The following is a 20,604-nucleotide window of genomic DNA, read 5'->3' on the forward strand; positions in this document are numbered from 1 at the left end:
TCAAACCCCTTATACTGTTCAAAACCCTTATACGATTCAGTTGCGTAAAGGCAACAATAACAACAACAATAGAAGACATTCTGAAGGATTTAATGCTTGAAGTACTATCAAGATTACCGTTCAAAACCCTTCTACAATTGAGGTGCGTATCAAAATCATGGCGTGCCCTAATCGACAGCCCATATTTCATCAAATCACATCTAAATCGATACATGGTGACCAACACCAACCTCAACCTGATTTGGTGTCCAAAAAAAATACCAACAGAAACAAATCATGATTTATTGGGGTTAAACTCCATAGAAATTGATTCTCTAGATCATTCTGTAGACCTTGACAACCCCATAAAGAGCGGGGAAAGTGGGGAAAGTAAAATTCGACTAATTCAAGGGTCTTGCAATGGCTTGCTATATTTGACCTCCAAGTTCTCCAACTCAGAGGAACTCATTGCCTTGTGGAACCCATCGACCCGAAAGCACCAGATGTTGATGGTCGCATCGATTGAGCTCACAAGAGAACGTTCCACTTATCGGGCTATCGTGTTTGGGTTTGGGTATGATTGTGTCCATGATGATTACAAGGTAGTGAGGATGGTGGAGTTTTATGGAAAAGATAATGATTCATTTGAGTCTGAAGTTGTTGTTTACAATCTCAAGTCGAATTTATAGCGAAGAATTCAAGATTTTCCTTATTATCTATGGTACCCTACAGAGAAAGGTGAGTTTGCTAGTGGGGCTTTGCACTGGGTTGTGCGTCCAAAACCGGAATCCGATAAGTCCAGGTTGATTGCTGCTTTTGATCTTGGGGATAAGGAATATCGGTTGGTGCCACAGCTTGATTATTCCGTTGTAAATTTGCATATGAATGTAGTGGTTCTAGAAGGATGTCTTTGTCTAGTTTGCAACTATGTCAGTGTTCATGTTGACATATGGGTGATGAAGGAGTATGGAGTTAAGGAGTCTTGGACTAAATTATTTTCTGTTGCGCAACCCACTACTATTGAGAAGTTTGATTGGGTGTGGCCTTTGGCTTATTCACATAGCCATAAGAAAGTACTAATGGAACAGGATAATAAAAGGCTTCTTTGGTATGACCTAGAAAAGAAAACAGTCGAATATATTGAGATTCATGAAGTAGAGTATGTAACTTTCGCAGATTTTTATTATTAAAGCCCTTGTGGGCATTTCTTCATGTTAGGATTTATATGCCCTAGCATAGCAAATTCCTATTTGGATTATAGGGACATATGTTCCTGACATTTTTAAAATATTTATACTTTATACAATTGGTGAATTCAATGTATTATGTTTCGATTCATTATGGAATTGATAATGTCCACTTGATTATAAGAGATATTTATATATGTATGTGATGGCGATCAATACATGAATATAAATAGTAATTATAAATTGTTCATAGTCGGTAATTATGGATGGACTCATAATTAATTAAAATTTGAACTGGATCCGCTTTAGGTTGAGATATATTGCGAGAGCCGTCGTATGCAATTGCTTCCTATCACCGTCATGGCATTTGACTCTTAAGTATGAGAAAAGTATAAACTCTTTTATTAATTAATAATTATTTTGATTTGTTCGGCAGATACTTCGGGATCCTTACACCGACACTTTGGGTAGTTATGTAATTAATAGTTAGAGGGTTATATTTTCAATATTTGCATTATTGCTACTTGTATTTATTTTGTATTGATTATGGTTGATCACAAAGTAAATTCGAAGGCCTTCGTGTGTTTTTAGACAAAATGATTTATTATATATTTAGTTATTTAAATTATTATTTTTGTCAAACAAATGTTTTATTGTGATCAAGCCGGAAATAATCAAAGGTACCAAAATAAATATATTAATTAAGTAGTCGGATTGATGGTCTTATTTATCCGATAACTAATTATTCATAGAGGGGTCAAAGTGCAACATTGACTTAGAGGTTATTTATTATTTAATTGGAGTTCAGTTAATTTCTTTTAGTGGAGTAGAAATTAATTTATGAATTAATTGAATTGGGTCCATGGATCGGGCCAATTATTAATTCATTGTAACCAATAAAATAATAAGCCCAAATGATTCTCACTCATAGCCCAACTTGATATTAGAATCCTATTAGATTTGAGACATGTGAATTAAAGATTGAGAAGGATTTATTGTTTCTTTTTCCTTATCTTTATATTGCCTATATATATAGATGGTCTATGTATATTTTGGGGGTGAATTTTGGAAGAAGGAAAAATGAATCTATTTTCTCTCTCTAGAAAATTAGGGTTAATGTTCTCATCTAATAGAGGTTCCCAAAAGCCTAATTTTCCAAGGTCATTCATGGTGGCTTATGGGTGATTCCTAAAGGCAAAACAATTACCAAGACGATGAAGATCCAATGAGAAGTCATCTTGCTAAGGGGTCTACAATAAGTAAGAATATTCACTTTAAATGAAAGATTTAAAGGTTTACTCAGACCTTTGATGCAAGTATTCAATCTATTAATTGAATGAAACATCATATTTTATTTTTGCATAAAACTTGTCTTTATGTGATGAATCAAAATCTATGAATCAAAATCTCTCGAAAAGTTTTTAAAACTTTCACGTTTCCCAACAGTGGTATCAGAGCATGGTTTGATTCATTACTAGAGATCATATTTTTATCAAAATTCATCATTTATGGATCCGATTTTGATATGCATATATTTATTTATTGATGTATGTTGATGTATGAATTAATATATTGATATGTACTGATACATGATGAAGTATGTATAATTGTGAATGGATGATGATGTTTGTTTGGGCCATGGATAAAGCTAATAGGTTAATTGAATGTAATTTTATCTTTGGATGAATGTAATTAATGTTTTGATTTAGCCGTTTGAAAGTTCAATGATGTAATTTAATTTTTTCTAGTGTATTTCAAATTTTAAATTTATTTAAAGCCATGCAATCTTCATCAAAGGATGCTATGAAGCTTCAAGAAGGTCCAAAAGGGTTAAATTAGGCTTCAGGAATTTTCTAAAATTTTTCTGGAATTTTTTTAGAATTTTCTAGAATTTTTTGGGCTTAATTTAATTTTCTGGGAATTTTTATTAATTTTCTGGATTTTTTTCGGCGATTTTTCGGCGATCGGAGTTTTGCCGGCGGCAAGAGTCATTGCCGGAAGAGGACGCGGGATCCAGTGCATCGCGATACGCAATATTACCAAACAACCGCATTCATAACCTCTGGATCAAATCAAGTGGAGAGAGATGATTCGGTGTGGTAGCATCCAAACAGCGCGTGAGGAGTACGCGCTATGAAACCGGCAACAAGTCAGCGCTTCAGGCGCGTGAACTACACGCACTGACCAAGTCAGCGCCTCAAGACGCGTGAGGAGCACGCACAGATTGAATGCGGCGCCTTCAGGCGGGTGGAACGCCACACGTGCGTGGGGGCGTGGAACGCGCTGCAGGCACATGGGAAAGCGTGGCACGCGCTGGGAACCTTCCTAAGCGCGTGTATGCACGTGGGATGTGCTTTGAGGCGTCCGATAGTGTTCGGTGACGCGTAGGGTCAGGTTACAACCTCCTGAAGGTGTACATAAGCTTTTGATTGACCCTCGTGCAATAGTTAGACCAATTAAATGTTAAAAGCTAAATCCATTGGCCATTTAATTTGCTTTATCTGTCATTTATTTGTTTATGTGATGTATGAAATAATTAATTGCTAATTATTATTGTTCATGCATAGGATCCATGATTTTTTTATCTAAATGACTTGATTTATATTAATTAAATTATGAATATAAATTGGATTTGATTGCTAATTAATTTGAGGGCATTTATTGGGAAATGAAAAATTATTTTTATAAATTATTTTAAAATAATGCCTCAAATTAAATATTAGTGAATCATTTAAAATTTAGATATTTTATAAATTTAATTGGATTAAAATCAAGGCGTTTTGCATGCATTAAATCATGAATTGAAAACCCTAATTATATATAATTAAAAAAATTGAGTGGGAGCGGGGATTTTTATACATTACCCCATGGCCTTCGTTATTATACCCATTATAATTAGATCTTTAAAAATAAGGCCCTACGCATGATTTGAAGAGTCTGAGATTACAAGAATGGTTGTCTCATAAAAATAAAAATATTAAATGTCTATTGGAATTAGATCTTTAAAGACAAGGCCCTACGCATGATTTAAAGAGTCTAGATTATAATGACAAGATATTTAATGTTTTATTTTTCATTAGAGCTTTAATAATATTATACACTCAATCTAAAATCAATAGTGTTAGCTCCCCAACAGAGTGGTCTACACTAGGTGATTTTTGAAAGGCAAAACAAAATCGGGAATCATTTCATATAGATAGACAAGGCATTGTCTTAAGAGATATGGAAATGATGGGATTTGCCCGCCAATAGTAATAATGAACTTCGCCAACCGAATAAGTTATGAGCGTATTGGTTATCTGATTTTTCATGCAGTGGTTAAGGGACCCACATACTATTTTAATGGAAGTGCTCGCCTAATAGCAAACGAATCTCAGCAATAGTAATAATGAACTCCTCCATCAGGATAAGTTATTGAGTTATTGATTGTATGATTTATTATGCTACGAAGTTGAGGGACCCGCATTAATTAAAAGGGATTGTTCACCAATAATGATAATGATCTCTTATTCTATTTGAGATTTATTATATTATGTGGTTAATAAATTCATTTTAATTTTAAATATGCATGATAATATTAATAATTCACCTTGAATATTGTATGAATGCATTTATATTCAAATTAATTATGTATAATCCATTTTATCTGCTTACTAACATATTCAATGTATTTGGACCTCATTTATACGGACTGGAAAAGGAACTTACATATTTTACTCACAACATAAGGGTACATAATGTATTTTTTACTCCTAAACCTAATCATTTACTTTAAGATACCTAATGAGATGTTTTAGTAAGATTAGTTAGAGCGTATCCCTACGTATTATGTCAGACTTGAACACCATTAAGATAGCCTGAGGAACTCCAGTATGATATCGGATTTTGAAAAATGATTATTTATTATTTAAAAATTTAACTGACGGTCAATAAGGCTGACTTGGGTGGTAAGTTTCAAATTGACATGATTATTGCATTGTTACCAAACTCATTTGACTTTTTTAGAGTGAACTGAATAAGGAACCAGTTTGAGTTTACATTCGCTGATATTCTTATAGAATTGGTAACAGATGAAGGGATAATCAAAAGTATAGGCGTTCCTGTTAATCTAACCTAGTTTATACCATCTTCTTCTAGGCCCAAGTGGAGAAGGGTAAAGCAAAGAAGAAGGATGATAATAAGACTAGGCTAGCACAAAACATTGGTATCCAAAAGGTTAAAGGGAATAAGTGGGAGTATTACATCTGAAATTAGAGAGTTTGAGGATATGAGTATTAGAGAACTATCTTTATGTACAGATGTTAGACGCAATCTAATTCTTGTTTCACTTTTGGTTTATAAAAACTGTGTTATTATTTTGTAAAACTGGTTTTATCAAATTGAATAGATGTGCGATTATTTCTAGTGCATTGAAAAATGGTTAATATACTATAACCACAAGCTCATAAAATTTGCAGGATGTAATATGTATACATTTTTCATGACTAATTGCTTTATTAGTTCATTCCTTCTTATCATTCTGTACTGTGATTGGAGTTGTGTGACCTTGGTTGTCGGGATTGTGTGTGAGCTTGATCTGATGTCTTGACTCCTAGGCGTAGCCTTGTAGTAGGTCAGCTTTTGGATGACGTGGAGGATTTTGGGTGCATTGTCTTGGTGAAAGTCATTGTGACTGGGGTGATGGCGATGTTGTTAGATTTGTAAAGTCCATTCTATTGGCTTGAGGGTATAGATTTGTCAGGCTTTGGATTCGTGACTGGTGTGGTTGACAATGATGTATTGAGACTTGGGGTTGTCAGTTTTCCAGTATTGAGAATTTAAGGTCTTAAGCGTAACGGTGCCCATGACATTGTTATCAGAGTTTTAGGATTGGCCAGAATGGTCCGGCCGGACATCCTTGGACCATATCTCAACTCTCACAAAATGCCTGGTTCTCATGGTGCTTTTGGTAATGACTATTTTGACATTGATGTCATTTATATCGATGGGTTTCACGGGTAAGCTTGTTGGGGGCTGGTGACGAGTTAGGGCTTTATACTATCATGCTACCGTACAGGTTGTGTGTGGGCGAGTGCTAGTTGTCGTCGATGTTACCTTGTATTACCTAGCTAGTAATGTGAGTGTGGGCGGGCACTTGTCACTGTGGATGCTACCACACCTTGGGTACGTTGTGGGCAGGTTTTAGTCAGTATTCGTGCTGCCATGTTACTTCTGGTTGTGTTCCTAGTTTCGATGAGTAGTTGCCTTGAACTCCTTGGGGTGGTTGACATTGGGTTAGTATGTCAATTTGTTGGAGAGGTGTCTCACAGTTCGTGGTTTCGTGTCCTTTCGTTGATTTTGAGACCTTTGGAGTTGTCCTTGGGTACTTACGATCTATTCTTTGGTGTGACCTTGTGTACGGTCCTTCTTCGATTCTTCTGGGAATGTTCCTGATTTCGAGGACAAAATCTCTTTAAAGAGGGTAGGTTGTAATGACCCAGTCATTTCCTTCCTTTTCTTTTTCCTCAGAATTTCACGGATGAATTTTTTTCGTTGAAATTTCTTGTCTGAGTTCCGTTTCTCGTCGTTTAGTGTCGGAGTACAACCAAGATATAAAGCACATGAGATCCATTGATATAAATATACTACAAGTATAAGGTTAATGATTTAATTATTTACTAATAACACATAAGTAATTAAACCATTCCAAGACAATGGTGCAAGTTCATTAAGTGCATTCATGAAACCAATATACAAGAGATCACGATGCTAGATAAAAAGAAAAAAGTCCATTTAACACGAGTCCGATTCATAAGTTGACAAGAGTTCAATATCAAAGCATGATTAACTCGACGAAAGCATAAAAAGGGAATTTAATCTACTAAAGGGATTAAATTATCAAGATTACAAGGCAAGTCCAATGTCAAGTTACAGTTCATTTTATACAAGATACAACCATGTGAATTTAGTTCCATACAAGGAAAATAATTAAATGTAAGTTTCAAAACTTATCCGATTATTCTCAAATTGATACACGTGAAAGAACTTGTCAAGGAAATCATGAAATCCAAGTTAGAGACTTAAACATGCTCATGGAACCATTGAATGGATTTTTCTTAAATTGATACACGTGAAGGAACTTGTCAAGGAAATCATGAAAACCAAGTTAAAGACTTAAATATGCTAATACATATTGATTTCAAACTAGTTAAGGCCACATGAATTAATCTTTCACTTAAGAAAAATATTAAATAAAATCTTCATTACTTGTTCAAATGCTCTCAATATAATATATGTCAATGAACATATCAAGGGGTAATATTCTATCATGCCACATGTTTAAACCAATTTATAATTCACCGGGAAAATCAAATATCGTACAAGAAAAATAAATAATAAAATCTCTAGATTTGATATCAAAGCAAGTAAATAAGTTGTATATGCATCAATAGCATGTAATATAAATTATAACACCCCCTACATCAATTTGAGATGAAAATCTCAAATCCCCACCGAAAGAAAAGTGCTCCGAATCCAACGATACCGCGGGTTTTTGTCGGGGACAACACGGTGAACAAGAATCCCCAAGAAGCCCCATGAAATTCACAACTTGACTTCAACCCCGAACTCAAAATTTGGCCAAAAATGGGTTCTAATAAGGGGAAAAGGTAGAGCACGACAAGGAGACAACAAATGTTAAGACCGAAGACATTTCACTAAGGAAATAAAGTGGAGGAGAAGAAAGAATGAAGGCAGCCCCTTAGGCTCCCATGGCTGTTGGCCAAGAGGGGGAAGAAGATGAAGAAATTCAACTTTTTGACTTAAGACTCCACAATTTATAGAAAATCTCAAAAAGTGCCTCGAACGGGTCGAGTCGGGTGCGGAAAAGTGAATTTTGAGAAGACGCGCTCAAACGCTGAAACTTCGTGAACAAAAAAGATTCAAAATAAGAAAAAATGAATAATGAAATAAACGTCGTTGAGAGCCGAGTCCCGAGCAGAGAGATATGCCCCAAATAAGTTCGGCGGTAACCGGTGTAAAAAATCCCTAAAACTGGGGAAAACGTCCCGGAGGAAATTCTAAGAGTCCATGACTCAACGAAAAGTGAAAATGAATCCTGTATGAGGATCCAGGCTCAAAATAAGGTATTTTGCAATAACTTTCGTAAATTGCACAATAGCCCTTACAAAAAGGGTTAATTGCAAAACTTCCCCAGAATGAAAATATCTTCCAAAATTTATTTTCTTAGATACCTTTGAAATAAAATATTTTCAAAAGATATTTATGAAAAACACCCCAAGAAAAGAAAAAAATTCTGAAGAATTGTGCATCCATGCCCCTATGGATGCCGGGAGCAACCGGAGTACTTTTCTATAAAAGTAAAGAGATGTATTACACGAAAACCACTTCGAATGAAGACATGTGAAGTCAAAAACCAACTTCGAGCATGAAAGGTGAGGTTTTGCCAACAAAGTGACAAACGGGGAAAAGAAGAAATAGGAAAAAGGACGAAATAGTAAATAGTGTCCGAAAAGTGAAAATGCGGAAATGACTCGGTCCTCAAAAGAAGTTGTCAATCCACATGAAAGAGTCTCAGAAACTATTTCGAAGCACTCGAGATGACACTCAGTGATGAGAAACAGAACTTAGAAAAGAAAATTAAACGGAAAAAATTTATCCGTAAAATTTGAGAAAAAAAAAGGGAGGAAAATGACCGGGTCATTACAACCTACCCTTCTTAAAGGAATTTCACCCCCGAAATTCGGAACATACCAGAAAAGAACAGAACAGGGACCGAACAAAAGGTCAAACCAAGGACAACTCATAAAGCACTAAAAGACAACTCCAGAGTCTCAAGATCAACTAAAGAAACGCGAAACCACGAGTTGAGACAACACCTTATAAGAATCGACATGTTAACTCAATGTCAAACACCGAGAGATTCCCAAGACAACGAAATGTTGAAACATGAAAATAGAAGACATGTTATCAAGAAGCATTTAAACACGTTTGAAATCAATATGTGTTAGCATATTTAAGTCTCTAACTTGGTTTTCATGATTTCCTTGACAATTTCCTTCACGTGTATCAATTTGAGAATAATCAGATAAGTTCTGAAACTTACATTTAAACAGATAGACATGTTATCAAATCAAAATATGTTATCAAACAAAACATGTTATCAAGAAGCATTTAAACACGTAGAGCATGGCAACACAAGCATGATATGCACCCAAAACCCGTCATCTAAGGTATTCGAACCCGGACGCTCTGATACCACTTGTAACGGCTCGGGTTTTTATTCAACCCGGTGGGTCAGTGATGAACCGAAGATTGACCCAATAACGGATCCAGATTCAGAAGCAAGAAATAAAACAACAGTCTGCCAAGGCACTAAACACCTCTAAGACACTTTGATGACCTTCTATGAGGTCGTGGGACTCAATGAGAACTGACGCGGAGACAAAAGATCAAAATTATGACAAGTAAGCCCCCAGGGGCAAATTAGTCATTTCAAAAACTATTGATTCGGGTACCATCGGGCACACTGCTAGAAAGGCAATGAAAAACTAATCAAGATGGGCTCAAGAATCGCATGATTTAGGATCCAAACGAAGAAGAAATGATAAGATGAAGAGTAACGAGTAAAACCCATTAATCAAGGGCAAAATGGTCAATTTACAATTGAGAAGAGAGATTTGACTCTAAAAAAGTCAAATAAGGTCCACACAACCTAAAATAATCATTTCACAACATTCCAAGAGGTTCCAAGAACATTGGACAAGAATCCCACAAGAAGCCTTTTCCCGGTTCAAACCAAATCCCGACACTACTTCACTAAAACTTAAATAACTCCCATATTGATTTTAATCTGAGAATGGCATAGGTACCATTGGAAATTTGACTCAAAATCCTTAAGTTTAGGCTCAAGAATCACCCCATTTGGATTAGAAATGCAGTAGATATGGCCGTTTGAAGTCGGAATAACAGTGCTGAAACAAAATTGAAGAGTGCTGTGTATGGAAGCTATTTAGGTCGATCGAAAAAGCTATTTAGGTTGACCAAAAAAGCCAATTCGGTCGACCGAAATGACCAGAAAAGTTCCAAAACTCCTGAAAGTGAAGAAACATCACATAGGTCAACCGAAATGATGAATCGGTCGATCGAAATGGACCTGAACAAGGCAAAAACTACTGGAAAATGACTTCTTACTGTGCAAATGAAGTCTAAAAGGTTTCAGTCAGCCGAACTGGCATTTCGGTCGGCCGAAATGGCTCGAGAAAGTGCAAAAACCACCTGTTATGCACCTAAGGCTGAAAGTCTATTTGTAATCCCCCATGGCATGATCAATTTACATCATATGCTATTGTGTGATGATGTGAACAAGCACGCAAGTGTAATATGGCATTTTAAATATGTTACAACGGCCTACGGCCTCATTGCCAACCATCTAAAGTTAGAAAAATTACATTTCAAAGGCAAAACTTGAGGTTTAAATACATACACTTGAACTTAAAGGTTTGTGGCCCTTGGACTCATGTCATACACATCAAATACAACCGAAATAGTGTATTTAAGTACACCTTACATGTTATAAGGCAAAAATGGCATATTGAACCTAGCTATGTATTACATCCTTATAAGTAAAACTTAAACATGCTAACACTTGCATGTGAACAAGAAAACATTAAAAGAAACGTCAAGTCTCCAAATCACCCAAGGCAAGTGCAACTCTCCAGATCTTGAATCTTGTACCTGAACAAATCCCCCAGTAACTTTGGGGTAAGTAAACAAGTTTACTCGTAGAGAATGAGCATGCATCGACTCGATTTCTTTAGAGATTTTTACATTGACTTGAAACAATTCAAAAGGGACATGCCACCTAATGTTTATGTCAAAGGTTAGACTCAGGAAGCATCCTAAGCTACCATAAAGCAATAATTCAATAAGAATCATGATATACATGGAAACAAATCAAGGTTGGGATAATCCAAAGAACACGACAAGTTTGCAATTTAACATGAATCACATTATCAATGTAATTGAACAAGATTGGAATAATTCATTTCACACGACAAGAAGGATACTTGAATATGAATTACAAGAATTACGTTATCAATGTAATTTCACATGATTGGAACATACCAATTAACATAACAAGAAGTACACTCAGATACAAGCTAACAAGGATTACATTATCAATGCGATTAACATGATTAGAGCATTCCAATGAACACGATAGGAAAAATACATGAAGTCAAGGACAAGAGGCAATATTTATGCAATTACCAAGATTAGAGCAATTTAGATAACACGACAATTTTTAAATCTTCAAGGAATAGCAATTTAAAATTTAAAGAGTGAAATCAACCAATGTGGCAACTCGGATATCGCCCGGATTAAAACCGTACTCTTGAGATCACTTTAGGGCTACTAACCCATGGGTACCTTTCCCCTAGTGCGCACTATAGTTATAGAGGGACAATCCCCCGTACTAGAACCAAGTCCTAGCCATATCAATTCTTGATTGATATCCCAAGTCCAAAAATCAACAAGTTGGACAACCAAGATAGTATCAAAATACAAGAAATGCATTAACCACGTTTCATGCACAACCAAGATTTTGGAGCACACAAGTCATGCCCTAAGTTCATCCACTATCATGGCATGTGAAGAAATCATGGTATACATCTACAAAGAGTATAACCAAGATATAAAGCACATAAAATCCATTGATATAAATATACCATAAGTTTAAGGTAAATGATTTAATTATTTACTAACAACACATAAGTAATTAAACCATTCCAAGATAATGGCGCAAGTTCATTAAGTACATTCATGAAACCAAGATATAAGAGATCATGATGCTTGATAAAAAGATAAAAGTCCATGAAACACGAGTCCGATTCATAGGTTGACAAGAGTTCAATATCAAAGCATAATTTACTCGACAGAAGCATAAAAAGGGAATTTAATCTACTAACAGGATTAAATTATCAAGATTACAAGGCAAGTCCAATGTCAAGTTACAGTTCATTTTAGACAAGATACAACCATGTGAATTTAGTTCCATACAAGGAAAATAATTAAATGTAAGTTTCAAAACTTATCCGATTATTCTCAAATTGATACACGTGAACGAACTTGTCAAGAAAATCATGAAAACCAAGTGAGACACTTAAACATGCTCATGGAACCATTGAATGGATTTTAATTAATTCTTTTTATTAAAATCTCTAAATTTTGAAACTCACCCAAATGATCCCAAATTAATGTATGTTATTAAACATGCCAAGACTTGATTTAAGAGCATGATACAAGTACATTCCATGCAAGTTATGGCCATGAGTATTAAACTTTAAGACTAAAAAAATAATAAATGAAAGCTTTCAAAACCTAATCAAATGTTCCCGATTTGCATATCAATAAAATCAAGTCGGAATTCAAATGGAGTGAATAGTACGAATGGAATAAAATATTTACCCAATTAATTAAATATTCTCTAGATTTTAAAACACCTCCGGTTACTCTCATATTCACCTATGTTGAAGAGCATGCTAGGGCCTAATATAATATGCTAACACATATTGATTTCAAACTAGTTAAGGCCACATGAATTAATCTTTCACTTAAGAAAAATATTAAATAAAATCTTCATTAGTTGTTCAAATGCTCTCATTTTAATAAATGTCAATGAACATATCAAGGAGTAATATTCTATCATGACACATCTTTAAACCAAGTTATAATTCCCCGGGAAAATCAAATCTTATACAAGAAAAATAAATAATAAAATCTCTAGATTTGATATCAAAGCAAGTAAACAAGTTGTATATGCATCAATAGCATGCAATATAACAAGAAAATAAATTATAACACCCCTTACCTCAATTTGAGATGAAAATCTCAAATCCCCATCGAAAGAAAAGTGCTTCGAATCCGACGATACCGCGAGGTTTTGTTAGGGACAACACGGTGAACAAGAATCCCCAAGAAGCCCTATGAAAATCACAACTTGACTTCAAACCCGAACTCAAAATTTGGCCAAAAACGGGTTCTAATAAAGGGGAAAGGTAGAGCACGACGAGGCGAATAATAAACGTTAAGGCCGAAGACTTTTTACTAAGGAAATCAAGTGGAGGAGAAGAAAGAATGAAGGCAGCCCCTTGGGCTCCCATGGCTGCCGGCCAAGAGGGGGAAGAAGATGAAGAAATCTAACTTTTGGACTTAAGACTTCCCTATCTATCGAAAATCTCAAAAAGTGCTCCGAATGGGTCCCGTCGGGTCCGGAAAAGTGGATTTTGAGCAAACGCGCTCAAACAGTGAAGTTCCGTGAACAAAAAAGATTCAAAATAAGAAAATATGAACAACGGAAGAAACGACGTTGAGAACCAAGTCCTGAGCAGAGAGATATGCCCCAAATAAGTTCGGCGACAACCGATGTCAGAAATCCCTAAAACTGGGAAAACGTCCGGGAGGAAATTCTAAGAGTCCATGACTCGAAAAAAAGTGAAAATGAATCCCGTACGAGGATACAGGCTCAAAACAAGGTATTTTGCAATAACTTTCGTTAATTGCACAATGGCCCCTACAAAAAGGGTTAACTGCAAAACTGCCCCAGAATGAAAATATCTTCCAAAAGATATTTTCTTAGATACCCCTAAAATAAAATATCTTCAAAAGATATTTATTAAAAACACCCCAAGAAAAGAAAAAGATTCTGAAGAATTGTGCATTCATGTCCTTACGAATGCCGGGAGCAAGCAGAGTACTTTTCTACAAAAGTAAAGTTGCGTATTACGTGGAAACCACTTCGAATGAAGACACGTGAAGTCAAAAACCAACTCCGAGCACAGAAGGTGAGGTTTTGCCAATAAAGTGACAAACGGGGAAAAGACGAAATAGGGAAAAGGACGAAATAGTGAATAGTGTTTGAAAAGTGAAAATGCGAAAATGACTCGGTCATCAAAGGAAGTTGTCAATCCACATGAAAGTGTCTCAGAAACCATTTCCAAGCACTCAAGACGACACTCAGTGATGAGAAACAGAACTCAGAAAAGAAAATTAAATGGAAAAAATTTATCTGTAAAATTTGAGAATAAAGAAAGGGAGGAAAATGACCGAGTCATTACAACCTACCCTCCTTAAAGGAATTTTGTCTCCGAAATTCGGAACATACCGAAAAATAACAGAACAGGGACCTAACAAAAGGTCAAACCAAGGACAGCTCATAAGCACTGAAAGACGACTCCAGAAGTCTCAAGATCAACTGAAGGAACGCGAAACCACTAGCTAAGACAACACCTTATAAGAATTGGCACGTTAACTCAATGTCAAACACCAGGAGAATCTTAAGACAACAAAACGTTGAAACACGAAAAAAAAAGACAGTGACAAGGCAGTATGAATATTGACCAGAACCCGCCCACACTTACTCATCAGCAAGGTAGCATGACAGTATAAGGCACTAGTTCATAACATGCCTCGACCCAGGTTGACTCTAAAAACCCTATTAATATGGATGACATCAATGTTGAAATGATCATTAGCAAAAGCACTACGAGAACTAGGCATCTGCAAGAGTTGGGGTAGCTAATCCCAAAACTCTGATAACAATGTCATAGGCACCGCTATGCTTAAGGCCTTAGATCTAGAAGCTACGAAGGAAAAGGAAATGAAATGGTGTCTCCCTGGCACACGTCTTAATCCACCAGATAAGGACTGCGATTCTACGCTCACATGAGCCTTACTCGCATCAACCGATAGAATAGATAAGAAGGTTCCCTACATGGGTCCTTACGGAATGAATTTCTCCTATCCAAGGAAGAAACACATAAAACAAGAACGTATCCAATGGACACGACAGACCCTAAGAGACAATGTCAAAACTAGACATAAAAGTAAACAGCTAGCATGCAACATAGCAACGGACTATCTACTCACAGGAGCAGTAAGATCACATGAGGCATGTTAGTGCATACAGGAAAAAAACGTAAAGCATGACGATATGCTGCATATAATCACGTCAAGATGAACAAGTGTATACAATGTACTCAGGCAGACAAGTATATACCACATGCTAAAATAACAAGAAGGTACAATGTGCTAAGGCAACAAGTATATATCATACGTTAAGGCAGTCAAGGTAAGTTTCTAAACAAGTTGCCACATAAGCAGATAGATATGTTATCAAATCAAAACATGTTAACAAACAAGACATGTTGTTAAGAAGCATTTAAACACATCGAGCATGGCAACATAAGCATGATATGCACCTAAAACCTGTCGTCCAAGGTATTCGAACCCGGACGCTCTGATACCACTTGTAACGACTCGGGCTTTTATTCAATCCGGTGGGTCAGTGATGAGCCGAAGATTAACCCGATAACGGATCCAGATTCAGAAGCAAGAAACAAACAACGGTCTTCCAAGGCACTACATGCCTCTAAGATACTTTGATGACCTTCTATGAGGTTGTGGGACTCAATGAGAATTGACGCGGAGACAAAAGATCGGAATTATGACAAGTAAGCCCCAGGGGCAAATTAGTTATTTCAAAAACTATGGATTCGGGTACCACCAGGCACACCGCTAGAAAGGCAATGAAAAACTAATCAAGATGGGCTCAAGAATCGCATGATTTAGAATCCAAACGAAGAAGAAACGATAAGATGAAGAGTAACGAGTAAAACCCATTAATCAAGGGCAAAATGGTCAATTTACAATTGAGAAGGGAGATTTGACTCTAAACAAGTCAAATAAGGTCCACACAACCTAAAATAATCGTTTCACAACATTCCAAGAGGTTCCAAGAACATTGGACAAGAATCCCACAAGAAGCCCTTTCCCGGTTCAAACCACATCCCGACACTACTTCACTAAAACATGGATAACTCCCACTGTGATTTGAATCAAAGAATGGCATAGGTAGCATTGGAAATTTGACTCAAAATCCTTGAGTTTTGGCTCAAGAATCACCCCATTTGGATTAGAAATAAAGAAGATATGGCCGTTTGAAGTCGGAACAACATTGCTGAAACAAAACTAAAGAGTGCTGCGTATGGAAGCGATTTAGGTTGACCGAAATGAATTTTTACTGTGTAAATGAAGTCCAAAAGGTTTCGGTTGACCAAAGTGGCATTTCAGTTGGCCGAAATGGCTTGAGAAAGTGCAAAAACCACATGTTATGCACCTAAGGCTAAAAGTCTATTAGGAATCCCCCATGGCATGACCAATTTACATCATATGCTATTGTGTGATGATGTAACATGTATGCAAGTGTAATATGGCATTTTAAACATGTCACAGTGGTCTACGGCCTTATTACACTCCACTTACAAAATTTAACATGCTAACCATCCAAAGTTAGAAAAATTACATTTCAAAGGCAAAACTTGAGGTTTAAATACATACACTCGAACTTAAAGGTTTGTGGACCTTGGCCTCATGTCATACAAATCAAATACAACCCAAATAGTGTATCTAAGTACACCTTACATGTTAAAAGGCAAAAATGGCATATTGAACCTAGCTATGTATTACATCTTTATAAGTAAAACTTAAACATGCTAACACTTGCATGTGAACAAGAAAACATTAAAAGAAACTTCAAGTCTCCAAACCACCCAAGGCAAGTGCAAATCTCCGACTCTTGAATCCTGTACTTGAATAAATCCCCCAGCAACTTTGGGGTGAGTAAACAAGTTTACTCGTAGAGAATGAGCATGCATCGACTCGATTTCTTTTGAGATTTTTACATTGACTCGAAACAATTCAAATGGGACATGCCACCTAATGTTTATGTCAAAGGTTAGACTCAGGAAGCATCCTAAGCTACCATAGAGCAATAATTCAACAAGAATCATGATATACATGTGAAACGAATCAAGGTTGGGATAATCCAAAGAACACGACAAGTTTGCAATTTAACATGAATCATATTATCAATGTAATTGAACAAGATTGGAATAATTCATTTCACCAGAAAAGAAGGATACTTGAATATGAATTACAAGAATTACGTTATCAATGTAATTTAACATGATTGGAAATTACCAATTAACATAAACAAGAAGTACACTCGGATACAAGCTAACAAGGATTACATTATCAATGCGATTAACATGATTAGAGCATTCCAATGAACACGATAGGAAAAATACATGAAGTCAAGGACAAGACACAATATCTATGCAATTAACAAGATTGGAGCATTTCACATAACACAACAAGTTTTAAATCTTCAAGGAATAACAACTTAAAATTGAAAGAGTGAAATCAACCAATGTGGAAACTCGGATACCGCCTAGATTAAAACCGTACTCTTGATATCTCTTTAGGGATACTAACCCATGGGTACCTTTCCCCTAGTGCGCACTATAGTTATAGAGGGACAATCCCCCATACTAGAACCAAGTCCTAGCCATGTCAATTCTTGATTGATATCCCAAGTCCCAAAATCAACTAGTTGTGCAACCAAGATTGTATCAAAATACACGATATGCATTAACCACGTTTCATGCACAACTAAGATTTTGGAACACATAAGTCATGCCCTAAGTTCATCCACGATTATGGCATGTGAAATGTCAAGAAATCATGGTATACATCTACAAAGAGTACAACAAAGATATAAAGCACATGAAATCCATTGATATAAATATACCACAAGAATATGGTTAATGATTTAATTATTTACTGACAACACATAAGTAATTAAACCATTCCAAGATAATGGTGCAAGTTAATTTAGTACATTCATGAAACCAATAAATAAGGGATCACGATGCTTGATAAAAAGATAAAAGTCCATGAAACATGAGTTTGATTCATAAGTTGACAAGAGTTCAATATCAAAGCATGATTAACTCAACGAAAGCATAAAAAGGGAATTTAATCTACTAAGGGGATTAAATTACCAAGATTACAAGGCAAGTCAAATGTCAAGTTACAGTTCATTTTATACAAGATACAACCATGTGAATTTAGTTCCATACAAGGAAAATAATTTAATGTAAGTTTCAAAACTTATCCGATTATTCTCAAATTGATACACGCGAAGGAACTTGTCAAGGAAATCATGAAAACCAAGTTAAAGACTTAAACATGCTCATGGAACAATTGAACAGATTTTAATTAATTCTTTTAATTAAAATCTCTAGATTTTGAAACTCACCCAAATGATCTCAAATTAATGTATGTTATTAAACATGTCAAGACTTGATTTAAGAGCATGATACAAGTACATTCCATGCAAGTTACGGCCATGAGTATTAAACTTTAATACTAGAAAAATAATAAATGAAAGCTTTCGAAACCTAATCAAATGTTCCCGATTTAATATATGTGAGAGTATATGACACGCATATCAATAAAATTAAGTCGGAATTCAAATGGAGTGAATAGTATGTATGGCATAAATAAAGAAATTAATTAATTAAATATTCTCTAGATTTTAAAACACCTCCGATTACTCTCTTATTCACCTATGCTGAAGAGTATGCTAGGGCCTAATATAATATGCTAACACCTTTTGATTTCAATCTAGTTAAGGCCACATGAATTAATCTTTCACTTAAGAAAAATATTAAATAAAATCTTCATTAGTTGTTCAAATGCTCTCAATTTAATATATGTTAATGAACATATCAAGGGGTAATATTCTATCATGCCACATATTTAAACCAAGTTATAATTCACCGGGAAAATCAAATCTCATACAAGAAAAATAAATAATAAAATCTCTAGATTTGATATCAAAGCAAGTAAACATGTTGTATATGCATCAATATCGTGCAATATAATAAGAAAATAAATTCTAACACCCCTTACCTCAATTTGAGATGAAAATCTCAAATCCCCACCGAAAGAAAAGTGCTTCGAATCTGACGATACCGCGAGGTTTTGTCGGGGACAACACGGTGAACAAGAATCCTCAAGAAGCCCCATGAAAATCACAACTTGACTTCAAACCTGAACTCAAAATTTGGCCAAAAATGGGTTCTAATAAGGGGTAAAGGTAGAGCACAACAAGACGAACAATAAACGTTAAGGCCGAAGACTTTTTACTAAGGAAATCAAGTGGAGGAGTGCAAAGAATGAAGGAAGAAGATGAAGAAATCTAACTTTTGGACTTAAGACTCCCTATTTATAGAAAATCTCAAAAAGTGCCCCGAATGGGTCCCGCCGGGTCCGAAAAAGTGGATTTTGAGCAAACGCGCTCAAACGGTGTAACTCCATGAACAAAAAAGATTCAAAATAAGAAAATATGAACAACAGAAGAAACGGCGTCGAGAACCGAGTCCCGAGCAGAGAGATATGACTCGAATAAGTTCAGCGGCAACCGGTGTTAGAAATCCCTAAAACTGGGGAAAACGTCCGGGAGGAAATTCTAAGAGTCCATGACTCAACAAAAAGTGAAAATGAATCTCGTACGAGGATCCAGGCTCAAAACAAGGTATTTTACAATAACTTTCGTTAATTGCACAATGGCCCTTGCAAAAAGGGTTAACTGCAAAACTGCCCCAGAATGAAAATATCTTCTAAAAAGATATTTTCTTAAATACCCCTGAAATAAAATATCTTCAAAAGATATTTATGAAACACCCCAAGAAAAGAAAATGATTCTGAAGAATTGTGCATCCATGTCCCTACGGACGCCGGGAGCAACCAGAGTACTTTTCTGCAAAAGTAAAGATGCGTATTACGTGGAAACCACTTCGAATGAAGACACATGAAGTCAAAAACCAACTCCGAGCAGAAAATTGAGGTTTTGCCAACAAAGTGACAAATGGAGAAAAGACGAACAGGGAAAAGGACGAAATAGTGAATAATGTTTGAAAAGTGAAAATGCGGAAATGACTCGGTCCTCAAAGGAAGTTGTCAATCCACATGAAAGTGTCTCAGAAACCATTTTCAAGCACTCGAGATGACACTTAGTTATGAGAAACAGAACTCAGATAAGAAAATTAAACAGAAAAAATTTATCCGTAAAATTTGAGAAAAAAGAAAGGGAGGAAAATAACCGGGTCATTACAAATTGGACTCAGATAAAATAGTTAAGGTTAAGTGTCGAGTTAAAATAAAGTTAGAATTGAATATTTTATATATCGGATTAATTTTGAACTATACCTCAAACCGGCTCAATCTGCAGTTCTACTTGGAATAGTATAACATAACAACTTAACAAAGATTAGAGATTTGAAGCTGTATTTATTGAAAAGCTTAACTATTACCAAACCATGTAGCTAATTACAAGAGCACTTAAGAGAAATGGAAAAGGTAATGATAATAGACTAATAGACTAGTAGAGATAACTTGTATGTCATTTCCCATGAATTCTTTTCCCATTTTTTTTTTTTTTTTTTGACACCAATGAAAACCACCATAGCATTAAGAAATAAAACAAATATAATTGGGAAGAAGAGTGTCTTACAACCACTGGGGCAAGACGCTC

At 35.6% G+C, this 20,604-nt stretch overlaps 1 protein-coding gene across 1 annotated transcript in view; it reads left to right on the forward strand.

Moving 5' to 3' along the window:
- The first annotated feature begins 92 nt into the window (after positions 1 to 92).
- LOC132272413 (F-box protein CPR1-like) overlaps positions 93 to 20,604 on the forward strand; it is a 37,535-nt gene continuing 17,023 nt past the window's right edge. The window contains exons 1-2 of the mRNA XM_059773570.1: positions 93 to 628; positions 674 to 1,138. Of these exons, the coding sequence (XP_059629553.1) occupies positions 93 to 628; positions 674 to 1,138 (1,001 nt within the window). The remainder of the gene's footprint in view (positions 629 to 673; positions 1,139 to 20,604) is intronic.

Source organism: Cornus florida, unplaced genomic scaffold (genome assembly GCF_030987335.1).
Source record: "Cornus florida cultivar Cherokee Brave unplaced genomic scaffold, ASM3098733v1 CherokeeBrave_3.0.0_Hap2_Chr09, whole genome shotgun sequence".
NCBI lineage: Eukaryota > Viridiplantae > Streptophyta > Magnoliopsida > Cornales > Cornaceae > Cornus > Cornus florida.